Source organism: Haemaphysalis longicornis, unplaced genomic scaffold (genome assembly GCF_048455015.1).
Source record: "Haemaphysalis longicornis isolate Haplotype H1 unplaced genomic scaffold, Haemaphysalis longicornis Haplotype H1 scaffold_6, whole genome shotgun sequence".
Taxonomy (NCBI): Eukaryota; Metazoa; Arthropoda; class Arachnida; order Ixodida; family Ixodidae; genus Haemaphysalis; species Haemaphysalis longicornis.
The window spans coordinates 161,598,168-161,625,238 of NW_027526407.1; the positions used below are offsets into that span (position 1 = coordinate 161,598,168).

At 44.3% G+C, this 27,071-nt stretch overlaps 1 protein-coding gene across 2 annotated transcripts; it reads left to right on the top strand.

Moving 5' to 3' along the window:
- Positions 1 to 7,051: 7,051 nt before the first annotated feature.
- On the top strand, positions 7,052 to 25,676 carry LOC144142032 (estradiol 17-beta-dehydrogenase 8-like). Of its 2 annotated transcripts, none has more exons than XM_077673459.1 (4): positions 7,052 to 7,108; positions 11,352 to 11,524; positions 14,743 to 14,939; positions 24,384 to 25,676. In XM_077673459.1, exons 2-4 carry the CDS (start codon positions 11,359 to 11,361, stop codon positions 24,771 to 24,773), a joined length of 753 nt encoding a protein of 250 aa, XP_077529585.1. In that variant the 5' UTR covers positions 7,052 to 7,108; positions 11,352 to 11,358; the 3' UTR covers positions 24,774 to 25,676. The 2 variants fall into 2 exon arrangements, with proteins under 2 accessions (XP_077529585.1, XP_077529584.1); XM_077673458.1 differs by lacking the exon at positions 7,052 to 7,108 and adding an exon at positions 7,507 to 7,590.
- The last annotated feature ends 1,395 nt before the right edge of the window (positions 25,677 to 27,071 follow it).

The window sequence follows — 27,071 nt, forward strand, 5'->3', positions numbered from 1 at the left end:
GGTCAAGGGCACCTAGCTGGTCATCTTATCGAGCTTTCGGCTTTTCTTTCCTGGCTGCATTTGCACTATATGATGTAGGACAAATCAAAGAGTTTGTGAACAATTTTACCCTATACAGTCTCAAAAATGTAGAAACTGTCTTCCATCAACGATTCGGTGCAGGCAGCAAGCAGGATATCTTGCAAGGGCTCTAAAACTTGCAACGTGCTACCTAAACCAGCTGTCACGCGGAGCCGGCACTGCGCAATAATTCTGTAACGTGCGTAAGGAACAGATGAAAACATTAGAAACAATTTGTTGCCTTTGAAAAAAGAATGGCAGTATGAGGGGAATCACCACAACCCCAAAAAGTATATGGGTGGTTCTGCCACGCTAAAACTGAGTACAGAATGGTACGCGCAAAACAGGTAAAATCTTCAAGCTTTTTGGTAAAAAACGGTATTGTTCTATTTCTGTGAGCAATATAATAAATAGGAATAGGTGTAGGCTTTTCTATGTTAGCATAACATTTTTAGCTGATATGTAAATACATATTCTACCTCCATAATTTATTACATTTTTTCTGCACAATGCAAGCAGCCAGACCTACACCTGTATACACGGCAGCGGATGTGTGGTGACGAGAGTGCTAAGCTTTGAGTGTTTAGCCGTTCTTCGCTGCACATCTTTGAAAGATTTTTAAAGCCACTGCAACAACGTCCTGGTGCCGTAAAGACTTCAGTTGTTTGAAACACGTAATCACTGCTACAAGTGCGAGACTGCTGAGCTGAACTAGTTGGTAGTATACGCAGATTTCTGGTGTTTTTCCCTAGACAAAAAGTTGGAAAATAGTAATAAAATGGACACTATTTCACGCAATTAGATTTATTTGAAAACGTATTCTGGCGCTGGGTCTTTTGTTCAAGTTAAATGGGCTGCTAAAGAGGCGTTGGTGTCCCGCTTACGGTTGGTCGCCACACCGCACCGGCGTAGCGTGAGCCCGCATTACTTCTGCCTACTCTTGAAGCTCTTTTGTCGTGCGGGGAGTTTGTTCTGCATATCCAACACCAGTAGTAGTGTTTGTGCGTTATAAAGATAAGCTTAGCCCTCGCTTTGCTCCCAGCACCACATTGGGGTATTTAGATCTAGGAAGACGTTGTTAATTTGCCCATATTAGAAAGAGTTCAGGGTGGATTGCAATGCCGTTCCTAATTTTTCACAACAGGTTGAGCTTCAGCATGCGCATATTTTATTGCGATGTCTCATTTGGAATGCACTGTAATGCAAAACAGAAAATTATACATCAGTAAATGTTGCCGCGAACCATGCATTGGGTTTGTTTGTTTTTGTTTTGTTTTTACTTCCCGGCCAGCCAGGCTGTGGTATCTGTGTACCAAGCGAAGCACGCGTTCAATTCTGTATTTTAATGCCGCGCGGGTTATCTCATTTTGATACGAAGAGCGTTTCACCCAAAAGTCACTAGCCTGGAATCCCCGTGTTTGATTTACAATGCTCTGGATGTAAAGCCACGGTTCGAGAAACACTCGCGGCGAAAGGCAAAAGCCTGAGGCAGCCACTTGCTGTGGTCAGGTTGGGTACTCGAAGAGATGCGCATATCAGGAAGTGTCACTCTAAAGCACCAGCTATCCCCCCCCGCTTCCCCCCCCCCCAAAAATGATACCAACATCGTGCTGCTTGGACTGTGCTTTTGCGGGATGGGCGTAACTTTATCAACAAAACATGACCTTCATCAGCACGCAACGCGTAACCCCTTCCCCTTCCTCCAAACCAGGCAGCAGTGCCATTCTTGTAAATTTCTTATTCACTCCTTCGTTTATACCCATGAGGAGACAGGCAACAATGCTGTTGAGGTCGATGACGCTTCTAAAGGGCCAAATTACACGGCAAAACCTGAAATATTCTGCACTTTTACTGTTTATAAAATCAGCCTCTTTCTAAGGTGAAAGATGCTAAAAACGCGAAGCTTTCACAAATGCAATCCCAGTGAAAGTCACAGCTCAAATTCCCAAGAGATTTGACGGTGTCGGAAGTGCAAAATCGGATAGACTTCCGACTTTATAATGAGATTGACAGGGTTTAGTTCTTGCCACGGGCGTTGCTTCTTTTTGAGGAACATTACACACATTTTCACATCATAACCTTTTCTTCCCAAAATAATTGTTGTAAACAGTGCTTTCCGGCAGTGTGTTTTGGCGCGATATTGAACGCAATCAGTCTGGCATAAACAGGGTCCCGTTAGCCAGAAAATAGCAGCTTTGGGCTGTCATTTTAAAACTAAAAAAGGCAGGGTACTCTTTGCGTTGTCAGAGGTTTTGAAAGGTAAGTCTAGTCAACGCCGCATGTATAATCATTGCCTATCTTGTGAGCGAAAAATGGCCAAACAGCCATTCTCCTGTTTCTCTCTCCTACCCTTCCCCGGTCCGTAGCCTTCCTGCCTGCTTTCATGTTCGCCGGCCAGCGCCACGTCGCGGAAACTATGCAATATAGTTGAAAGTTTGTTTACGTTACCCAGGCGGCGCTCCTAAGCCTATTTTTTCACCATGCCTATTTGTCTTTGTCGGCCGCCGATAAAACCGCTTTTGCCTCGGAGCAAAATGACTTTTTCTGCCGCAGCCTGATGCCAGCTTTGCGCGCTTATTTACAAAGATCACGGGCCTCGAAATTCTCTGAGTGGGGCATCCCCCCTCGGTCCCCTCCGCATTTGGTCTTGTTTGGTCCCCGCTGTTCGCACTCCGCATTGGTACGCACTTCTAAAATGGTGAACTATGCTGTAGAAGTTATCGGGCCGCGTATGGACCCTCAGCTGCTTATCATTTTGTTTTCTATAACCTTGTTAAATTTACAAGCACGTGACATATTTAAAAAGTAATGGTAAAAGTGAGCGCCTGAACAAATCTCGCGCAATTTGTTCTTCCCTAAATCGTCCAGAGAAAAAAGAACCAGTAAAATAATGGCTGCATCATCCGAAAATATCGTTTTTCTGTTCGTGTTTGTCTACTCGACAATAATGTTCTTACACTAGTTCAGTTTCGCCTCCGTTAGTTATCTTGAGCAAGGAACACGTATGAAGCGAGCGAAACTTTGAACGACATCTCCGGTGCGCCCCAGAACTATCGCCCCTTCGCGGCTAAGATATGAGTGAAATGGCTCTTGAAACCCAACAAGCAAGCTGACAGACAAACGTCGTAGAAGTAGGTGCAGCGTTCGCGACTCGCGAGCTGTGACATTATGGCGAAATGTCCGCCGGCGCTCTCCACATAGCGAATGAGTGCCTGAACTAAGCGTGCCTACCCTTCCCATTGAAAAGCGCACGACCCTTTAGGAAATGTTTACATGGGCGGCGTTGAAAAGCGCACGACGCTTTAGGAAATGGTTACACAGGTGGCGTTGGTCTAGTGTTGTGGAAATATCAGCAGAAGCTGTTGAGCAACTAGTAGTAAATGGATGCAAATGAAGCACCGACGTTCGGGCGCCAAGCTATGGTTAATGGCAGAGAACGAGGAAGAGGCTCGGTGATTTTCCCTGCTCTATTTGACACAGGAGCTCGTGTAGTCATCGCTGGCATCAACTCTGAAGCCACGCGCGCCATGGTGACGGATAGATAGGGTGATTCAGGGTGATGACTTTACGTTCAAAATTTCTTGGTATTAGCTTTTCAATCTGTGTCATGTTTCACCGTGACAGTCGTAACCCTTATTTCTCGTCTCATTTTGACTGGTCTAATCTCACGATAGGTTCATCACCTTTTTTTACATACGAAGTTGAACTTATCACCCAATAGTACACTTCAAAGAAGCCATAAAACACTCCATATAGATGTTTTCTCGAGCACAATTTCCGCCAGTACGCCCCAGATTTGCGGCAGCCACAGGTAACTTTTGCGACATGCAAAATCATTTAACGAACATGAATATGTGTAATATGTGCATTTTTAGGAGATAAACTTAGCAGCGTGGTTGCAGTGAAAACAGACATTTTTATGTCTTGTGCAACCTACCCTAGCAAACGAGCTGCAGTTAGTAATTGAACTGCTTCTACGGGGTTGCTGAGGCAAAGGGCTCTAAAATATTCCACGCAATATTCGGGCACATCAGGGAATAGCTTTAGAGCCTCCCGCGGAAAGCTAGGTTTTCAGCCATCATTTTAGCGGAGGAAAGGTTAGGCGATAGCTGGATTGAGTAGATGTCAAGTCTGAGCTTCAGTCACAATTGTCTCTGCACGGTGGAGCTGAACCCCAAATTTAGTTTCGGTTTGAGATTTATTGATTATGAGTTTTAGCGCACCCACACTACTTAGGCAAACAGGCGAGACATAGGCAAGGGCTGCGGAATAATTTTGACCACCTGGGGATCTTTAACGCGCACCGAAACCTCGAACACACTGGCGTTTGCTCTTTTCGTTTTCATCAGAAAAGCGGCCGCTGTGACCCAAAATCGAACCGCCTCCTTGGGTTAATCAACACAACGCCTTAGCCAGTTAGTTGCGGTTTGAAAATGTAACGTCATAAACCCAAAAGTAAAATTTATTTCTGAAAGTCAAATGTAATCTGCATGCCTAATGTCAGTTGATTTTCCCTTACTTAAAAACCGCAAGGAGATGCGGTTTAATTAACTAAAAACGCTAGAGCTGCTGGTATAATTGTTTGTGCCACATAACAAACGTATAATAATTGGGGCAACCATGATCATTGAAGTGGGGGAGTTTGTGGTGCCTAAGGTGTTTAGGTGGGAAACAAAGAAGGCCAGAATAGTATTGTACACTACATTTTAGAAACAAGATGTAAGACACAAAATCCTATGCGTGGTTTAAGCTGTTTCTTTAACCACTCCTTTATTTTCATTTATTTATTTGTTTATTTTAATTTATTTATTCGTCTGTTTTATTTCGCCTACATTGTAAGCAACAATCTTTAACCCGTTTTTTGCACTTAGGAACCGTACGCTCAAAGTGGAGCATAGGTGTCTTCTTAAACGAACCGAAACAAAAGGGACGATGTTTTTTAGACCAAGACATTCATGAGTCACCCATTTCAAATCACACAAAATATAAAATCATATAGAGACCAGGAAACTAATCCGCAGCTTTCCTACAGATGTCGGTGAAACAGCATTTTGAATGACTAAAAATTTTTATTACAATGGAAAGATAATGGAAGGTGATTCCACTGTGAGACGTCTTTGTAATAAGATATTGCAATTAGAACTAAACTAAGAGGCTGCCCAATTTACGGTGACGATTCATGACCAATGGAACATGGTGTGCCTGTTAGAGAAATGCATTACTTGAAAGTGATTCCGTATAGTTTATTTAAGAACACTTTGATGTATTTAAGAAAGTTTCAATGTCCATAACGTTGCTAAGTGTCCTGATAGTTCCTCAATCATCTGGTACGATGCGTCCAATGAGGTAACACAGTGTAAACTGCCCGGTGCAAATTTCTGTAGCGACTAAGGCAAAAGCATGGAGTGCTTCCCATATGGCGGCAAAGCCGCACACGCGCTAAGGAAACCGCAAGCCGAAAATTCCGAATCCGAATGGCGTACCTGAGCGGCATACTTCTGATAATCCAACGCTCATTCACACTGTGATTTTACATCGGAGCGCATGAGGCACACTACCCACTATTTTTCTTGTGCAGACGAGGAAAATAAGAGTATGTGCGTGTAATATCAAGCCACGGACGAACTAAAGGTACGCAAACTTAAATATGTGATACTCAATAGCCTAGCTTAGCGGCTTAGTGAACTGCCCGCTTTCGTGCTTGCCTAGATAAAGAAAAGTCGCTCCTTTCTTTCTAACAACGTCGCACCGTCTCCCTGTGGATAACTGGACATATTCGGTTCTTCCTAAGATGAACGATATTGCGTACCGAATGCTGCTGCGTTCGGGACGCCCTCTCGCACACCTTCCTCCCACGAATTCCAAGTAAGGGCTGGCAGAATATCTTGTTTCGCTGTTTGTAGAGCCACGTGTGTGAATTCAAGTTACTTTGCAAGCGCAATTGTTGTTGGTGTTGTTTAAAGCTTGGCTTTCCAACCACCTTCACAGGGTGAATTGGAGCCATTTTTTCATTACAACACCATAGCTGTTTATGCCGCAAATCACACATTGCATTCTTTTGAAATGATAATACAAGCCGACGCTTAAAGTGTTTTGTGCGCGGATGCTCTCCAGGGCAACCAATGGTGTTGGGTACATAAACTGATGCTTCTACCCATAAAAAAGTTTGCCAACTACAGGTAGAGTTCTCGAAAAAGTCGCCGCATGCGTGAAACCTTGCTTCAATTGTGTCAAAATTATTACTTTATAATTTGAAAAAAGCACGGCTCTACATAGACCAATACACGCATCGATCGTGATGAAGGAGCCATACAGCATACCGTTATCTCCTAAACCACGCCCCGGTCTACATTTAAATTGTTGAGATACCCATTTACTTAAACCACACATTCGTCGCATGGGTCCGTTATTCACTTTAGATTTCTATTTGAGTGTTTACTGAAGAACTGAACCAACGTTCGGCAAATCTACGCAGTTCAAGCTTTTTCACTCCTCACAACTCTATTTTCAACGGGTGGTAACTTTTTATTATTAGCTTAATGGGTTGAAGTTTGCTTCTTGGTCCATCCTTAAAAATATTTGTGATAACAAACGTCTGTATATAAGAAAAAAATTTGAAAGTGTATCGCATTATACTAATATCTGTACTGCCTTTATCTCTCGCCTGGTATATTTCAATACTAACTTGAGTTTGCTTTGCTTCGTACAAAGGCACAACGACACACGCACTACGCACGGCTGTAAAAATCTAGCGACCCTGTTTATAATCGCCGTAGCGCTCCTATTGGTTGCAGGACCCAACGTATAGCAGCAATTGTGGCTGCTCGTCAAACAAAAATGTCATTTGTCAGATCGCTCTGGGTAATTACGTTCTGAATCTCCTGCGCAATGACGCCACGTGGCGCACATCACAACGCCCCAGTTTGTACAGTCATGGACATTATAGGCTAAAAAAAGGAAAGAAGAGATAGAGACGAGATACAAAATCAAAGCCGTGTTCGATCATTGCCATCGCTGCTTCTGCGTTGGGACGCCTGCTCCACAACAGGTATTTCTGCTAGCATATAACATTTTGTCTGATTTCATTTATGCAGAACTTAATTTTTGGTACGCCCGACATTGAGGCTGCTTTAAAAAAAGTGAGCAACCGCCATCAATGGCTTATTAAGCCAATGTCTTTCAAGTGTCATGATGTCCCAATTGTATCCACTTGTGCCGATTTCGGCACCCATTTGGACACCTTGATGTAACAAAATGTTTTGGATAAAGTATTAGGCACAAAACGCATGCCTGAATATTGCTTATTAGCGTAGCAGACGAATTCATCTCCTCTCGCAGATGTATTGAAGGGCATTGTTAAAACAGGTTTTATCTCGTCGCAGCTTTCCGTTATCGCGCCTAGGCCGAGCCACCAATATATATTGTGTGCCTGTAGGCCATTATGCAGGCGCCTTGCATGTCTGTTGCTCACATTAACCGCAGACGTTTTCTTGAGCGCGCGCTCTGTTAGCATCGCACTCGTTATACCAGGTTAGTGTTTTCGATGCATTTTACTGCCTTAATTGTGAAGTGCACCTTGCTGGTGATATGCTCTTTCTGTGGGGTCTTCGTTCCTGGCTGCATTTTTGCTTGATGGTGTAGGACAGATGAACTATTTAGTGTAGAATTTTACCCTGATGAAGTCTTCAAAATTTATACAAATGCTTTTCTATGAGCTATGCAGACTTGGTGGCAAACAGGGTGTCTTTCAAGTGCTCAAAGATTTGCAACGTGCTACCTAATACAAGTCTCGTACAGGGCCGGAAGTAAGCAGTAATTCTGTTACGTTTGCAAGAGAACAGATGAAAACTTAAGAAACAGTATATTGCTATTGATGAAATGAAAATATTAAAAAAATAAATCAACATCACTGCAAAGATCTATTAGTGGTAATACCACGCTAAAGACGCTACAATATGGAATGTGCAAAACACAATTGAAGTCGAAATGGTTTAGGTAACAAACCCTCATTCTGCAATTTCTGTGAGCAATGATTTATTAAAAATAGGCGTGAGGCGTTAAAATGAAGAATACTTCTTTAGCTGATTTTGGCACTACGTTTTCCTAACTTGTTATCTGATGAACATTTCTTTTCGTATCCACTGCAACCAGTCCGCCGTAAACCTGTAGACAGAGCATCGGCTGTGTCGTGTCTTTGGGATGTTTAGCAGAGACACGCGGCTAATATTTTCACAATATTTACAACAAATGGATTGACTTGCTAGGGCCGTAAAGGCTTCAAGTGATTCAAACGTGTACGCTGTGTTAGAAGTTCCGCGAGGGTGATATTAAGCGTTCGGGAAAACTTGGAGACTTGTGGCGAATATTTTGGTGGAAAGTTAGGAAAGCGTAGTGCAAATACCACTCCTTCGCGCAATTAGGGTTCCAGAAAGAAGTATTGAGTGTGCCGTTCTGTATTTAAGTAAATGTCGCAATCAAAGAGACGTCGGTTTTCCAGAGATGGGGTGTCGTCACCGCGCATGACCATAGCCTGAGCACGCTGTAACTGACGCCGGTGAGGGCAGCTGCATTGGCGTACTGGAAGTCTGTTCCAAACAAAAAAAAACAGCGGTGATGAGTCTCTGTAGTGAAGTTACGCTCAGCCCTTGATTTACTCCCACGATGGCGTCTCGAGTTTTTTTATGTCTGTGAACAATGTGGTAATTTTACCCAATATACATATTGGGGGAGAATATTTCGCAAAGGATTTCCTCGGCGCATATCCGGTTGTGAAAGCACCGGAATGACCAGAAGAAGAGAAAACATAACTACGTGGTGCCTATTTTTAGCCACTCGGTGTGGTCATGTAGGGTATTGAAGGAATTCAAATCTAAAAAAAAAGCCTATAGGCGCACTACTCTTGAGACCTGGCAATACCGAACGAATCACGCCAACGTCGTGCTTCTTCTACTGTGGTCCTTTCTGACCGAGGTCCAGATTATCTACAAACCATAAAATAATTGACCCGCGACGCCTAACTCGTTTCAATATCTCCTAAACCGGCTGAAGTGCTATCTTTGTACAACACATTTTTCAGTCATTCATTCTTTCTTGCCGCTGAAGAGACCGGACACAGTGGCATTTACACGGCCGACGCTTCTACGGGGTATAAAGTACCCCGGGCAGCCGCACACTGTCTACCTTTTTATTAACTATAAAACAAGCAACTTTCTTGAGAGTAAGATGTGTATAATACAAAGCTTTCTTTTTCCTACAAACTTTGTAAAATCGAAGCACATTTTCCACCTTCCTTAAGTCCAAAGTCCAAACTGCCGACGTCCAAAGGCATTTACCGCTGTAGCTCAACAAAAGTGTAAAACGAACGCCTCTGCTCGGAGCCAAATGTAAATGATTAGCACCCTAACGCTATATGGCGGAATTGGATAAAAAGCCGTTTTATGGCCCGAAGAACCCAGGTTCGTTTTCGAACATAGGAAGCGTTTTTTTGTTAAGGTGCCCCCTTCCCGCGCCTGCTGGCGGGCTTCTTCACCCATGGCAACGTTTCATCACGCTTCCTGGTCTGCGTTTTTTTTCTCTCCACTTTTCTGGCCCGAGTTTTGCGCCGTTTTTCTAACGCCCACTGAGCACAGGCAAATGACACTACCAGGATACAGTTTGTGGTGTAGGCTGCAAAACTTGATAATGTTCCACAACGATTCCACCTGTTCCACAATAGTCCCACAACGACATGAGTGGAGCTAGCGTCCCACTAATGTAACAGGGCATGGCCGGTGCAAATTTCTGTAACGGCTAAGGCAAAAGGCCCTAGTGTTGCTCATAAGGCGCCGAGAACGCGCACCGGCTGATGATACCACGAACAAAATATTACAAAACCTAAAGTCCTAAGAAAGCCGCGTTATTTTCCTGTTCCAATGCCCATTCGCAAAGTGTTTTAACCGCGGCGCGCCTGCAGTCGAACTAGCCAATTTATTGCTTTTTTAAGTCTAGAAGACCCCTCCTATTTTTATCACAACCTCGTACCGTCTGCTTGAGGCCACCTGTCCGCATTATCTTCTTCACAAATTGCATTACATTTAATCTAAAGAAAGTCTTCTGCGTATTCATAGTTATTTAAAATCGAATACTATGGTAGATGATCATTTTCAACTTTCCCAGGTTAAGCTGACTACAGCAATGGTGTTTTTTATTGATGAGTACACATAAAGACAACTATATTGTAGCCCATGGGCCTAATGGGGCGGCTTCAGAGACTGAAAGGACGAAGTGGACACGGACGCCATTCGCAAGCGCGATTCCCTGGCGTCGTTACAATTGCGCTACAATGCTGCTTTTTTAGCCGCAGTGTACAGCCAACCCATTTGCCGCAAACAGTGGCGCTGCTAACCGGATTCTACAGAGGGGATATGCTTAAAATTTACTTTCCTCCCTAATCGATAGCTGTTTATGCGATAACGCCAATAATACATAGTAGATAATTGCCAATATCATCAGATTCAAAAAGATGTTTTTGAAACGGAAGCTTTTTAGCTGTACCTATGGAGGTCTGCTTACATCCAATGCATTACATCATACTCCGGTTGGCATATTCAAACTTTAAAAGACCTCTGAAAACAAGGCGGGAGCTTCAATCAGGACTTCAATTCTGCCAAAATTGTTACATCAACAACGCAGAAAATGCATAGTTTTACATGAAACAAGCACGCATCTACCATGAAGGAGTAAAAAGTATACAAATATTTTATAAACAACGTATCGGTTTACATTTATATTATCCGGACATCCGCTTAGTTAAGCGCCAAAATTCTCGCAAATGTTGGTTCTTCGCTTGAGAATTTGCAATTTCAGAGATTCAATAAATTATTAGGACACACATTCAGCAACTGTTGAAAGCACATACGTGAAGGAACATTAGGCTTTTGAAGTTGTATACAATTAGTATGGAGATAAAAGGTAAAACTTTATTATTGGCTTGCTCTGTGGTAGTTTCTCCTTGGCCTGTCTTTAGTGTATGTGTGCTACAATATAACTGTGTATATTGAATTACACTGGAACTGAATGTCTCTATAATTAAATACTCTATTTTATTCAATAATATCACAGTATTGCAGTGCGAACCTGTTTTACCTTTGCTTTGTCCATACGAAAAATTAACTTTGTTCCCTACAGACATCGTAGACGCGGATAAACAACCTGCAACAACAAAGAACAAGATAATATTTTTGTTGCCCAGTCTTTAGAATCACAATTCTAGTATTCTGATTAAAATTCACCAGAAAATGTTTTGAATCTAGTTCGGAAATGGCCGTCAAGGAAGCATCGCTGTCCAGGCGCCTGGCTGTGGTGATTGGCGGAGGAGGAGGAATAGGTTCTGCCATTTGCCGTGCGCTTGCGGACAAAGGAGCTCGTGTCGTTGTCGCTGGCATCACCTTGGAAAACGCCCGGACCGTTGCGGCAACTCTGCCTGGTGAGTAAGGCAGGCAAACATGTGTTCAAAATCCAAAAGTGAGACAGCTGCGCTTACAGCGCTGTTTTACCATTGCTGGGATCATGCGCCAGGCTGCTCCAAATGTATGAAAGTTTCTAAAGGTCCGCCAAACTGCCCAACAACAGGATGAAAAGCTTGCATTTTGACACTGGCATCAGGTTTGTTGGCAGAAAGGTCGAGTTGAATTTATCGTTTTTGAAGCTGCGGGAACCGCATTGATATTATTTGCATGCACGGGGTAATCATTTTGTTAACGCTAGGTGAGCTGAAACCTTGTCTTCTGCCTACCGGTTCCTGTTTTATCATCACTCACTCGCAAACACACAGAAATCAAGAAACCAAAGACTGTTAAATCAACCAAAGAGCTTTCAAAGCGTCATTGGCTCAGCCGGTGTATTCGCCCGAACAGCCTTACAGATGGGGCATCACCATGGGAACAAGAAGCATCGCCACTACGCGAAGCCATTACTGTGTAGTTGAAGCACTCAGCGCACTTTGACCATCTTGGCCCTGGCATAAGTAATGTGGTCCATAGAGAAACTGTATGACGCGGTGTTTTGGACTACCGTTCAGTAATTCTATCTTTTGTGGCGCTGAACAGGGGCGAAAACACAAACTAATGTTGAGAACAAGTGCCAGATTACGGAAGGTTGCACAGCTCGAGAAACGCGGTGTATTGAAAACATGGTGCAACGTCTGTGCCATGGCTTGCGCTTCAGTGTTAAATTCAGTGCATGCTTCCACATGTGGCGTTTGGGATCATTGCGATGTTATAAAACGTTCATTTGCTGCTGTGTTCTACAGCCAGCTCACGAGCCTCGGGAATTGAAGATTCGACACGTAAGTTGTGTCGGCCTTACTTGCTCGGCATGCACGCCCTATTGAAGGACCTTTTACGCGAGTAATCGTAATTCATGTATGCGACGTTAAAGTTATTGCCAAAAGCGATGAGGGTAAACAAAGGAACATTACTAAAGTTACGATCTTGGGGAACGTGCACCGTGGGGATTATAATTTCGCGGTAACCACCACTTCGCTTGGTGCAAACTTCGCCGTGGCTCTACACTGATTCGTACAATGCAGTCAATAAGTACAACATAACAAGTTACTGATTGAAATTGTTTAAAACACCTCACTATAGCACCGTTTTTAAATTCAAAATTTTTACGGCATTTTTATGACACACAGCCTTAAAATAGTTTAGGTTGTCATGAGGGCTGTGCGATTTGTACTTTTTGATAGTTTTTATTAAGGCTTATGTGTATTCCAAACTGAGTTCAAAGGGTTCTCTACCTCAAAGTTGATTTCTTCAACTCTATCGACAACGTATTCAATGTAGTCAACTGCTCCAAATCAAGAATATTTTTTGTCAAAATCAAAATTTCCCTGCTTCAGAAACTGCTGCAAAATTGGTTTCCCCTTTCTCACCATTTCTAAGTTTAAGGAATTGAGTCGTTTTCGTTTTTTACATCTGAATATCTTTTGGAATAAATCACTTACGTCATTTTCACAGGTCTAACTTTACGATTTTTATGTATTTTGTAGATTTTGCGGTATTAAAACTTCATTCTATTCCCAGTGCTGATTTTTATTTATAGCGCCAGGGAATTTTCTAGGTTAACTTTTTGCAACTTCTCTTTACTCTGTGGGTGCCATCGCTACGTTAGACATAAGTTTGTTTACGCTGTGTCCACGTTACAAGTTTAAATCCTTCGCGCGTTCCTCTCCTTTGCATAAGCGCATATCAGGACCGCTTTGAATTCTTTGCTTTATCTGCTTTCATGAAGTCCCAGTACGCTCTAGCCTTGCCAGAAGCCTTTCTATTTTGTGGTCACTGGTCTCACACTTACCTAGTTTTCTAAGCGTTAATGAATTTGCTCGGCTTTGCAAGTGGAATAAAGTAGACTATTATTTAGCTTCGTTTTTCAGGCACGTCTTTTTTTAATTTTATTTTTTTTCGTACGTGAAGTAATGTAACAATGCTGTTCTCTCTGTGTGTTTCTCCATCGCCAAAATACTATATACTCGCCATTTCCACCTACATGATCAAGGATTTTATAAATGATGCTCACCTACTCATTGACAATATGGCTTTTACCTGGCTATCACAAATATGCTCTAATATTTCAAATATCTAGACCTGCACGCACAAAGTGTCTGCAGCCACACCATCGAATGTTGCGGTTACTGCAAAGGGTCGCGATATATTTACCCTCCTTTTCTAGCTCAGCCACAGCACAATTTTGCGCACGCTAAAAATACTTTTTGCGTTACATACTATCTTTTTCTGAATCAATAAAACTACTTGAGCCCAACTAGCCCAACAGCATATTTTACCTAGGAACTTTTCCTTCATCATCTCCACTCAATCATAAGAGTTGCTGGGTAGTGTACTTCCTAAATCAAACAACAGTTAAGGTATATTATATCAATTTCAGTTTGCAACAGGGTTCCTTTAACATTGTCATGCACTCCCTAATGCCTCATTCATGGAGGAAACTTAACCCCTTGTGGGTTGCAATGTGGCCTGATTAAACACATATCTTCTTAGCATCCTCTGTTGTACATCTGTTGAGTCTTCCGCGATTATTACGTGCTCATCTGGTGCTGGGGCATAAAATGGTCGGCGCGTTCGGCTTTTGAAGAAATTGGGAGGTGTCAGCCTAACGTTCACCGTGTTGGCCATGTTCAGTGATCCTCAGCAAACATCGATCAATAAGACATAATATTTCGTTGAGCTTGCTCAATCTTATTGTTTGTAATATCATTATTGCAGTTTCTACTGAGCCAGGTCGCACAAGAAACCAGGGAGATGTTTAGTTGCCGTTCATTTTCATTGTGGGGAAGGTGAAGGGAGCGGGTGAATGACTCTTCAAAGTTTTTCAAATGTATGCACAGCTGGTAAAAAGCAAAATATTTTGGCCTTAAAAAAATACCAAAAAGTAATATATTTGAAAATCAATATTGCTTGGTAGTGTAGTGTTTTATCGGCCAAAAGTATGTACGGATGATTATTGCAATATTATAAAACAACAAATCTTCGTCTAGTTCTTGGTTGGAGACAGTGTTCTGTTTACTGATGTCATTATTCATCGACGGATATTTGGCTAGGTGCAGCCAGTAATTTTCTGATACCCAAAGGTTTCATATAAACCGCCAACAGAATACATTATTTTGACGGCAATATTTCTTTACAGGTACAGCAGACCACCGAGCTCTTCATGTTAACGTCGAGGATGCTGCTTCTGTTCAAGAGCTCTTCAATGCCATTCGGGCCTTCAGTGATGTACCCGCTACTATCGTGGTGAACACATTCGCTAAGAGTTCACCTTTGTATTCCTTTGAGAACGCAACTGAAGAGATGTTCGACTTCGACATCAGAATCAACCTAAAAGTAAGAAATATGGTTTTTTTAAGTAACGTTTTTCCCTTGAACATAAACACGTTAGAATGGCGCCAGGTAGTAAAAAATTGTTCCAAACTGTTGTGAATAAGTAAACTATGGTAAAAACATTTCTGTGGCAGAAAAAATAAAAGATGACAAGGAGTAAAAAAACTCTAAAGTGTTAACACGGCAATTAGAAGAGTTAGGTTGCTCTCGATGCTATTGCTGTTATGAAGTGAGGAGCTTCATCTTTACAGGCTGTTGCTTTGTATTTTTTTTGAGGCACAGATCTTTTATTTTTTTTTGCACAAACTTGATTGTATTTTTTGCTCTGTTCCAGTCTCTCCTTACCACTACAAGGTCCAATTCTTTATTTATTCGCGAACTAGCTCAAATATCCACAGGGGTTTAAAAAAACTTAACGCCGTTCCACTCAATCTGAAAGCGGTCGGAAGTGCAGAGGAGTGATTCGCCATAATGGGCTGCAGTGCTGCTATCCGCTCACTGCTTCCGCCCAATGCATTCCAAATATCCCGCCTTCGCCCTGCTCGCGCGCCCCTGCCTGAAACTGGCCTAGCGGGAGTTCTGTTCTTTTTGTGCTCGCTTCAAAATCCTATGCAGGAGCTGTGTGCGTCATTTCAAACACGCATTTTTTTTTCTTGCGCCCCTGCAGCCTTTCTGCTAGAGCATTTCTAGAGGGCTAGAGGGCTAGACCCTTTCTGAGTATTTTGGAATGCGCCATTTTTTTTCTTGCAGAGCTGGAGCCTTTCTGCATTATTTCGAAAGCGAAATTTGCAGCCGCATTTTTCGCTTAATATTGTAAAAACGAACGCCACGAGCATTCCTTACTAAATGAAGGTGGGGGCGGGTGGTCGTACGCAAATATCTTCATGAAATGTACCTGTAGTTTTTTTTTTCGCTAAACATCGAAGAGATGTATGACAAGTGCCAGTGGTTCACGAGATTTGAATGGGTATGGCTGTTATTCCGCGTGGTTTTCGAAGCCTCAGCGTGACTCCCTGACGATGCTACAGAATGCTAAACTTGGCTCTGTTATTTATCTGCGCCGCCTGATTACAGCAGTCGCATCTACCGTTAGCGAGCTACGACGAAAAGGCAAACCCATAAACTGCTCTGCGCCTAAAAAAACCCTAAGCACTCATCTACGGCATCCGCCCTAGCGCATGGCCCGCGGAGCCCACCTAGTCATTAGCCTACGTACTCGGGGCTAAAATCAAACAAATATTGGAACAGTCTTGCTCGTCTGCTGGGGTTGCGAGACTGCGTCCGAGAGAGCACATTGAAAGAAGCAGAGAGGGCAAGCGACTATTCTCAAACTTCCGCTAAGGGAAAGGTGAGGTACCAACTGAGAATTGTAGAAAGCGTCCTGTAACCAGCCTAAAGGCTTTAGTGTGGTCACTCGATAAACGGTACTGCCCTCCATGGTGCGTCATCCACAGGATCTAGCATGACCGCAAGACGGACACTTTTGGAAGTTTTCCGGTTTTCCAGTTTTGAAGGTTTTTGGGCATTGTATTTTTTTTTGAAAGCTACCCAGGATAATGGATAGCTGGTTTTGACGCTGTTCAGTTGATGTTCTCCGTGATGATGTAGATTTGAAGGAAGCGGCTATGGTGGTTCGTTAAGAAAAACCGTATCATTATTGGAACCTCGGGACTATACAAAAAAGAATGTTGCTCGTTTTTACGCCTTACAGATTGTAGCATCCAGGTAACGGTGCCGATTTTGTAACACTGATTCTCCTGCCAAATTAAGCCATCACATTGATAAAAGTCGCGGCAGTCACCAATGTGTTGAGCATGGTTCTGTGCTCGCAAGGGTACAAAGAGTACTCAGCGCCAAGATCGTTTGTGCTGCAAAAAAAAAAAGGCTGGATAGGGTCGACAGCGCACGCCGCGGAAGATGCTGGCCAAATTGAGGTACGAAAGCGGGCTGCTGCCACAGTCATCACCCTTTGTGTCACCTGTATGAGAGGTTAGCGGCTGGCGGGAAGATGGGGTACACTGTTTTAATCTCGGGCATGCCCTTCAAGCGCTCGTACACACGTAAGAGAGTGCCCCATTCACGTACACAGCTGTAACTCAGCCATTTGCCGCTAATTCAATAATGCGCAACCACCTTCGGGTCGAAAGCCTGTACGCGGGTGAGTAAGGACGCGGCGGCTAGAACACATGCTTCCGGAGGGTGGGAGTGAAAACGGGCGGCTACTGCAAAGACGCCGTTGCGACGGTGGCGCGCGACAATGGGATCTCGCTTAAAAGAAGCCGCTTTCGAGGGGTCGGACGACGATTAACACGCCTTTGTTGTCTGCTACACACGTAATCCTCGGAACTTGGCGGGGAAGCCTGCCTTCGCCAAGGGTGTTATTCACGCGGCATTCTTCCATCCAGACAAGCTGTCTCCCGAACGTGCCGCAGCGAACTGATGGCTGCCACAGCGTAGTGTCGGCAGTACTGTGGCGCTACACCGGACGGCGGGGAACTACTCATGCACCGGCGAGGCCGGAGCGCCTAGCCCCGGACCTCATGAGTGGAGCTTACACTGACTCTCCGATATTTACTTTGTGAAATCTTTCGTTGTACTGTGAGCCATTTGGGAGCCATTTCAACGGCGGTAGAAACAGTAACATTTGTAGCTGTTAAGCTATATTTGTTCAGAATTACATCTTACCTGTTATTCTGTTTAAATCACCTGACACGCTACGGGAATTAAAGCGATTGCTACTTTCTGAAGTAACTTAAGTGACTGGCTTCTTCAAAATACTCGTAGGCGGATAATGTTTTCAGTAGACTTAGTCTAGTACTGTTATGTTTTTCTTTTCACGGAATACGTTTACCGAAAATTGATTCCCACGAACAAATACCACAATGGGCCGATGCAGAACACAGTAATAGAAAACGTGTTACTAAGTTATATGCTTGTTACAAGAAAATATTTCCGCGATGTTATAAATGAATGTTTAATCAGTTGCATAAGAACTCGAGTAAGTGGCGGAGGGCAGTTGACAGTCAAAAAAAATTCCCCCGCATTTCCCCGAAGGGGAGTATGAGGAAGTGCGAAGCACGGGGTGATGCTACGAGGGGGAGTTTGTTGAAGTTTGGTGGCATTTTGCCCGTTAGTTACATTAACACCCCCTCGTGATCACGTTCGGCTTAACACGCCTCGTTTGTCTCTCTGCGGAAATCTTGGTGAATTAACGTGTATGTTCGAGAGGAGGAGCGCACCGCACCGCAGCGCACCGCAGCTGCGAAGCGCCGACCGGAGTGAAGGGAGAGGAGTGCAGTCACGTGAGAGAATGCAAAACTATCGGGTTTGTAGTATCACGTGTACACCACGCAGTTATCAAGCCGCTGTAACGCCGCTGAGTCGCCAACGCACGCCGCTGACGACGTAGTTTGAATGCGTTAAAGATATAAGGCGCGTTACTAACACGAATATCAACGTCGCCTCCGTTGCTTAGTCGGTAGAGCGTCGCGCTGCGGCCGCAAAGTCCGCAGATCGAAACCTGGCGCCGGATCCTGTTTTTTTTTTATATATAGTGTAGTGGCCTGGCTGGCGCGCCGAGAGAGGGTGTTGCGAGCTGGAGAGTAGTAAAGGGGCTTTAGGAGAGTAGGCGAGGGGGAGGAGGAGGCGCTATGCAAGCGCGACGATTCAGGCTCGTTTAAGAAGTGCATTCGCACTTATTCCTGGCCAATCTCCCACGTGGGTATGTGCCATGTCAGCGGCCAGGCAGCGCGCGCCCATCAACCCCGTTGCTAAGGAAGACGAAAAGCGCGCGCACCCGCAGCTGTTGCTATGCGGACAGCGGAAGGTTCGGGGTCGCTTATAAAGTGCATTCGCACTTAAAAAGTATGAGTTCAGAAAATGAAAACAGGGGTATGGCTGCTTTTGAGGTGTTTCTCGGCGCTGCTCCCAGCATCATTCGTTGTAGTAAAGCGTGATCCGCATCGACAAGGATTCCTTTTCCTTTCTGGCTTGTTAGCTACGTCACACAAGCGTTGCCTTGAAGTGGTGCGGTGCAAAAGATCTGGACGCTGCCTTTCTCTCCTTGGCCCAGTGGATCTGGCACTGTGTTTATATCGCGGAAGCGCTCCATTGAGGCAAAGCCACAGTGAAACTTGTAGCAACGGTGACGCGGTATCGTCTTTGAGTTATCAATCTGTACCACCTATCACCTTGCAATAGCTACTGAACCCTCCTGGTCTTCTTTTGAACATCTCAAGGCTTTATTTCTAGAATCTAGTTTATAAACCTTATTACGATGGCTAGGTCGGAGAGTGCCACCTTATCTTCAAGGCTACGTCTGCGGAAATTCCATCAAGTTACGGTATGCAAAATTTACGTGTTTTTTCTCCGATCAGAAATTTCGGCCCTCCCCGTCTGTTCCTTATATTGATATCCTAAATTTCAGTGTCTGTCGGGATATTGTTATGCCCGTTTAATATTTTCCGTCGATAATCAACTTTTAATAGTTGGCGCAACCAAGTAGCTAATTTCTGTAGTCTGCTAGCAGTGCTTTTTTCAGCACTGTGGCTGCTATAACTGAATCTGACCAGTCAGTCTAGACTGCGGCACCATTTTAAGCTTTGATATTCACATCTTGTATTCTAAATGAGCATGCCGGGGTTATGTGATTGCTTTCTGCAACCGGTTCTTTCTTCTCTTTCGTTTTTCAAACCAGGATTTCCCGGCCGCCGCAATGTTCCCAGTGGATGTGTACCTCCAAGTATGGGTCATTGACGTGCGTGCCACCATTTATCTGTTGTTGTCTTTCTTTAACTGCCGTGTTCATTCTCGCACGCTTGATCGTCGATCCAAAAAAGTTTGAGTTGCATTTTTTTCTCCTGGTGCCTGTGCAGATAAATTCGCGCTAATTTCCTTTCAAACCCCCTCGTCCGACTGCCTTGTTATGCGCTTCCCTTTCCTCCTACCACCACAACCAAAGCATTGTACTCTCTTGTCTTTGAATGACGTACCTTTGAATCTGTTCGAATAGACGCGAATTGCCATACATGCCCATATTCCTGCATTTACACGTTTTATTTTGGCAACTTTTTTGACCCCTGTTGCCGCCGGAGGTTGAAACTAGCACTTAACTCTTTGAGTTGATTTTTTCTTTATTTCTTCTCGCCTTTAGGTTTGAACTACGTTATTTAAAAAAAAAGTTTTTTTTTTCTCTTTCGCTTCTTCTCGACCACTGTTCTCATTTATCCGCTAGCTCCAACATCGACCCGCTTCAATGAACACGCTTCTTTCCCTTTCCGCGCCTTTTTCTCACTTCATTTGAATAAACTGATGTTGACAATTTTTCGTACCGTATGGTTCTCGAAATTGTCCTTCCGTGACTTGTCCAATTCCTTCTAAGTTTGGTTCGTAGGATCCCTCTTTAACTTCGCGTACGGCTCCCCATCTAAGCCAGCTGACACTTGGAGGTCGTAGCCTTGGCTGTTTAACACCACCGCTGCGTTGCTTTTTTCAGCGGGAAAGATTATGATGCTTTGGTCTTTTCAAAGTTCATGAAATGGCAGGATCTCTCCTGCGGTGAAATTTTCGCTCATTTGCAGCGGGAATATCGGCGAATGCCAGTCGATTTTGGGTCTTCTTTCGTCTAGGGCGTTTTTGTTAACTTCTTGAACGACTTCTCCCACAGCAGCAACAATTATTGGTAGGTGGCGGCTCGTTTCCACATTTTAGCCGTGTCCTTTACTAAAAAAACGAATGTTTGCAGTACGAGTCGCACGCTGCCTGCCACCGGAGCAGGGGCCCTAGTCAGGCTCCAAGCCTTTTGCCTCTGCTCCCCTTTCATTACGGAAAGAAACAATAAAGAAAGAAAGAAAGAAAGAAAGAAAGAAAGAAAGAAAGAAAGAAAGAAAGAAAGAAAGAAAGAAAGAAACAGTAAGAGTGCGGAATGACAATAAGTGGCACAAACCCATCATTCTGAGTGTTTTAGGGGTGAGCTTTAACGCCAAACAATAAATTTTATTATCTGGTGTGATTCGCTGCTTGTACGCAGTCTACACTCCAAGGTGACAGCGATTTCGTTGACGGAGGCTATCAGTTCCGTGTATCGGTGCTCCAGTCGGCGTATGGCGAAGTACAGGTCCAGTACCTTCCTTCTGAGGGCGGCGTTGCCTTCTTGCAAGCGGGCACTGACTTCTACATGTTGGGCTTTAGTAAGGATTCTTATACTTTCGGGAGTCGATAGCGACCGTTTCAGGCGCAGGCTTTGATGGACAGCTTTCCTTTTTTGCAGGAGTGGTTGAAGGGAATGTGTGCTTTGAATACTGAGATGCATTCCTTGATGCGTATGTCCCCCTTAATGAGCTGAATGGTGTCGAGGCCAAATCCTTAGCTTATGACTTGGCAGGGAACATTCGAAACAATTGTGTGTGGTTCGGAAGAGGCCAAATAAGTCTATTTTACTCTCACCAATCGCAAATAGACCAAACCCGACATTTCAAAGCCGCCTCATACGTCCGTGAGACCGAAACGTTTTCAGACAAGATTAGGCAACCCAAAATCACGCCGAGAAAAAGATCCGACAACACAGCGCAGTCGCCGAGCACTGTGAAGTGGCTTACTACAAAACTGACTTCCCCGGCACGGCCATTGTCGAAAGTAAAACAAACGGCTGCAGAAGGATTGTCCTTGAGTCGTGACATGTTCAATGAACCGTGCGAAGCCTTCATCACTGGCTTGGTGCGGCACGCAAAACATGTGTTGCGCGCCGCAGCAAGGAGCTTTTGTGAGTTGTACGCAAAGCTGAAAGGATATAAGAAGCAGCTGCATGTGTCCACGCCTATTCATTGAAATTGGTGGCTTCGGTCCCAATTTGAACGGTTATTTTTGTGTGATAAATGATATTCGCAGTATTCATCGCCTTTTTGCTGTGGCCAGTGGCGGCCCCGCCAGATGAGCGGTTCCCTAGCTTTCAGCGGTGTCTAGACAACCTGCGGCGCCTAGGGTATGTAGAGATCCCCTAGCTGCCGCCGCTGGCAGCGCCGCTCGTGGCGCAAAAATAATAAACAAACAAACGAAATAAAATAATAAACAAGAAGAAACACACAAAAAAATAAAAGGACAAAACAAATCATATATAGAGAAGGGGCGCCTCTGGGGATCTGTTCTCATATATGAAAAGTGCGCCGGAGAGGCTAAAAGAAACCACGCTTCGTAGTCGGAACGACACCAAGAGGATGCAGCGAGCGGAGGAGACCGAGGAAGAACGAGCCGCGCACCTCCAGAAGCATCGTAACCGTACAGAAGCCAAGATAAACAATAACATTAATCGTACATATTGCTGCGCACACCCAGGCATTGCTGAGTTATGCCACAGCCAATTTTCCTTCTTTTGTTTCTTCTGTAACATTAAAAGGGTTAATTTCACTAACCATGGTAAAAAACTACTCTTACCATTGTGCCTCCTTTGGTGTTGTACACCGCCGACCTTCTTTTCGGTAGTTGTCTGGGTGTGCGTGTGTGTGCGTGTGCGTGCGTGTGCGTTTGTGTGTGTTCGTTTGTGAATGTGTGTGCGTGTAAGTTCGTGTGTGTGCACGGGTGTTTGTGTGCGTGTGTGTGTGCGTATGTGCGTGCGTGTGCTTGTGTGTGAGCGTGTGTGTACGTTTGCGCGCGCGAGCGTTTATGCGTGTGTGCGTGTGTGAGCGCGTCTGTCCGTTCGTGCGTGCGTGTGCGTGTGCCCGCGTGTGTGCAAGTTTATTTCTGTTCGCGTGTATGTGCGTGCGTGTGTATACTTGTGTGCGTGTGTGTCTGGTGTGCTTGTTAGTATGCGTGCGTGCGTGTCTGTCCGCGTGTGTGTGCGGGCGTGTGTATGCGTCTGTAGTCTGTGTGCGTGTGCATGTGTGTGCGTGTGTGTGTATCATGTGTGTGTCCGTGTGCCGTGTGTGTGTGCACGCGCGTGTGTGTCCGTGTGTGTGTGTGTGCATGTGTGGGCGTGCGTGTGTGTGTGCATGTGTGCTTGTGTGTGTATGCATGTGTGCTTGTGTGTGCGTGTGTGTGTGTGTGCGTGTGTGCGTGTGTGTGCGCGTGTGCTTGTGTCCATGCGTGTGTGCTTGTGTGTGTGCGTGTGTGTGCGAGTGTGTGTGTGCGTGTGTGTGTGTGTGCGTGTGTGCATGTGTGTTTGCGTGTGTGTGTTTGGGTGCGGCTGTGTGCGGGCGTGTGCGTGCGGGTGTGTGTGGGTGTTTGTGCGTGTGTGTGTGGGTGTGTTTTTGCGTGTGCGTATGTGCACGTGTGTATGCGTGCGTGTGTGTGCGTGTGTTTGTGTGGGCGTGCGGGCGCGCGTGTGCGTGTGCGTGTGTGTGTGCGTGCGTGTGTGTGGGTGCGCGTGTGTCTGTGTTTGCGTGCGTGTGTGTATGCGGGTGTCTGTTCGGATATATGTGTGTGTGTGCGTGTGTGTTTGTGTGTGTGCGTGCTTGTGTGTGTATGTGCTTGTGTGTGTTTGTGTGTATGTGTGCGTGTGTGTGTGGCTGAATGCATGTGTGTGTACGTAATTTTGTTCATGGGTCTGTATAATTTGTGAGCGATATGAAGTGTTTAAATAAAGAATGTTTCAACTCTAATGAAAGTTTGTGATCAATGATAGTTTACAGAATGATTTTTGAATTGTAAAACCTTAAATGCAGAAGCATTGTTATTATAACACGATGAGGTGCATATTCTTTTTTTGAGGCCGATTTTTAAAGAACGAACATCGCATCCAGCTGTATTTAAGACAAGATTTAATTTTTGCAAAGAACAAGGCACTGCCACTGATATTGAAACGGAATACGAACAGGTCTGAATGGCAATAGTTGGCGATTCGTGATTATGTTTCCATTATATATTAAAACGCTTTATTTTTTTAACCATTATGAACTATGACAAATTGTCGCATCTAAATTTCTGCTTGCACCTTTTCGTTTCTTTATACTTACGTAAAGAATGCGTACTGACGCTTATGGCGACATTTAGGGCATAGATTTACAACAATAAAGAGCAATAATATTTTATTTTATCAATAAAATAGGAATTTCTCAAGTTATACTGGGAGAACTTGTATTTGGATATATTGCGTTCAGAAGAGGAAGCAAACAACTCATCCATATGCTGGTTTGTTCGCTTTATTTGCTTAGTGTCAACACAAGAGAAGTGACCAATGTTTGCTGTATAAAACCTGCGTCTTCGGGCAGAGGAAACGACACCACAGAAGCTTATGCACCGTTCCAAAAAATTGACTGCACTTTTATGTGACGTAGGATAGAGTATTGAGGGAATTGCTTTTTTAAACTTTACGTCTTGTTATCAGCCCCGGTTTTCTTTTCACCGCAAAAATGAAACAAAGAGCCGCATATTGTAGTATACCGGTGCTTTTTTTTTCAGGTGGGCACGTTACCCAAGCATTCCATCACATTTTTGCCAAATATTTTTTTTACGCAGGGAACTTTCCTTGTATGCCGAGCAGCCTCCAGAGCTATGATCAACGCTGGAATCAGTGACGGCGCAATCGTAAACATTTCTAGCAAGGCTGCGCAGCAACCGGCCCGCGGTCTTTGTGGATACGCAACCGCCAAAGGAGGCATTGAAGCTCTAACACGAAGCATGGCCATGGAATTGGCCCCCCATGGGATCCGCTGCAACTGCGTCGCACCTGGCTTCACGGACACGCCCAACACACGTGCATTTCTACCCGAAGAGGTGTGCCGCGTGGCCGAAAAAGCCTCGCCTCTAGGACGCGCAGCTTTGCCGGAGGAGGTAGCCAATGTAGTAGCTTTCCTGTGCTGCCCTGAGAGTTCGTATGTGATAGGAAATACAGTGAAGGTGGCGTGAGGTTACGTGAGAAGGTGGCCTTCAAAACTTTTGACCGCCGAAAAGGAAAAGGGGAACAACCAAACAATAAAGCGCCAGTTTAAAAAATGCACAACAGTATAGGTATACTATGTCATTAAAAAAATAGCTATATAGCGGCGGCACGTGTTCGACCATGACCCCTTCCGGGAGAAATGTACTGTTTCGTTGTTTTGAGCTATATAAATACCAAAAATAGCAATCATCAAATCTTCAGTGGGTTAAGATTTTTGTAATGCTCTTCATTTTGCAGAGGCTCTACCATGTTGTTGTTTTTTTTCTTCACCGCCACTACACTCAGTACATTAGGAGTAAATGATTTTTTATGCTGTATCTGTTTCTGTTGATGCATATTAATGTTATCTTTAATACAAATCGTAAAACACTGATCAAGCGTCCCCCAGGAGTAGGAAAGTTTTGTAGTTTGTTGAGGACAGTCCGTAGTTGCATTGGGCCCCACATTCAACTTGCCATACAGAACTGGCGTTGAGAGCTTGTAAAAATGAAACGAAACCCAACGTAACCCGCCTTCTCCAAAACGATTATTAACAACTTTTTGGTATTGATGTAAATCGCCTTGAAAGACGTAACTCGAATACTCCGAATGCAATCCGATAACGAAGTTCACGCCCTCAGTCCTTGGGTGGCCTTGGCCCTTTTTGTGAACACCGCCTATGCCAGAAAACCATATTATTTAAGCACTTATCTGAGATACCTTCACGCAAGCGGGGAAAACAAGAGAAAAATGGGTATGAGTAGAGTCGGGATGTGCTCGTGGAGCAAGAATAGAGCCAGGAGGAGAAAAGCGTCACAAAAAGCTGTCCCTAAAACGATGAAAACTTCATTTTACTTCAGTACGGCAAATGAACAGAGCAAATAAACAAAAATAGAGCCTTCATCTGTGTCGCTGCGTGCAAGAATATGTAGCGTATAGAGTTAGGTGGCAGTGCTCCTTGTAATTGACGGAGCTACAGTGCTGTAGCTCCGTCAATTACAAGGAGCACTGCTCAGTCGTTAGTTTCAGCCAGCCTTCCTTATTTGCGGGTTTCAATGACACAGTAGGTGGGGAAACGTTATACAACGGCATTTTTTTATGCAAAGCACTCGCATTCTACGAAACAGTGCGATAAGTGGCTTCTCCCTGTCCAAAAGGAAAATCAGTTATAGCATCAGCGGAAAACTTCGCACTTTTCCGCCATGACAATAAAATTTGTTTAGGAGGTCACATTTTGAAGATAGAGATCTTGTGATTTATCCCGAACTGAAACGAAGCCGATATAGTAAGGAGAAAACTTCACTGATGTTGGTTACACCTACACGGCAATAAGTAGGTGACGGATGTAGAAGTAATGCCGATCCTCGGAGTGGGGCACAGATTCGTCTCAGCCGACTTAACTGGCTTTAGGCGCTTACAGTGATGAAGCCCAGAACCAATAGTTCGATGGGACAGGATCTGACCTAATTGCCACGTCTTAACCGTGAAATGTATTTTCTGGTTCCAAACTTTCCAGTTTTGCTTTGTAGTTCCTTTTTTCCTTGGTATTTTACGCCACTTCTCCCTGTCAAATTGCATTTTTCATTTGGTTTTATATTGTATTCAACTTGTTCCAACGAAGTTTTGTGTAGTATTCAGACTCTTTAGAGTGCACACACGTGCACTCTGAAGTGTCACCTGTCGGAAGACAGCTGATTGCGCTTTGCTACTTTAATTACCGTAGGGCATGGAGGAATACCTTTGAGAAGACGAACGTGCAGTGATGATGGTGAACATAGCATCAAATATCGCTAGCAATGCCAATGTTATTGATGTTTTCGACTTTGATGTGACAGTTGACGAAGAGGTGACTTGCCTCGCCAGTTTCTTTCTCAATTACCGCTCCTCCACAACAGGGCTTACCCAAGCAATCATACCAATAGTTTCTTTCCCCTACCCACGGTATTACGCCTTCCAGTTGACCTTTATACACTCATGCGTGGTTTTTGCCAATTCCGCAACCCGTCTTCCTGGCCAAGAAATTCTGAACCGTCCCCTAAACTTTTCTCATCAAAATTTCAACAGTGGCGTCTGACGCCCTCGTCTTTCTTGGTACTATGTCTCAACTCGCCTAATTGATGATATAGCGATGAACCAACAATACGTCCTTGACCTACTCGAGACATCCACGTTCTCTGGGATCCTCGAGGACGATTAACGCACAATAATCACTCAACAATGACACATCGGTTATGCACAAAATATGCGCGTACTACACACACGGCACTAAAAACGTCTTACTAGCA

Bases quoted from the DNA above. Each gene is read 5' to 3' on its own strand.
- LOC144142032 (XM_077673459.1), top strand. From the start codon at position 11,359: ATGGCCGTCAAGGAAGCATCGCTGTCCAGGCGCCTGGCTGTGGTGATT. The intron at 11,525-14,742 runs GTGAGTAAGGCA...ATTTCTTTACAG, and splicing joins CGTTGCGGCAACTCTGCCTG to GTACAGCAGACCACCGAGCT. The intron at 14,940-24,383 runs GTAAGAAATATG...TTTTTTACGCAG, and splicing joins ACATCAGAATCAACCTAAAA to GGAACTTTCCTTGTATGCCG.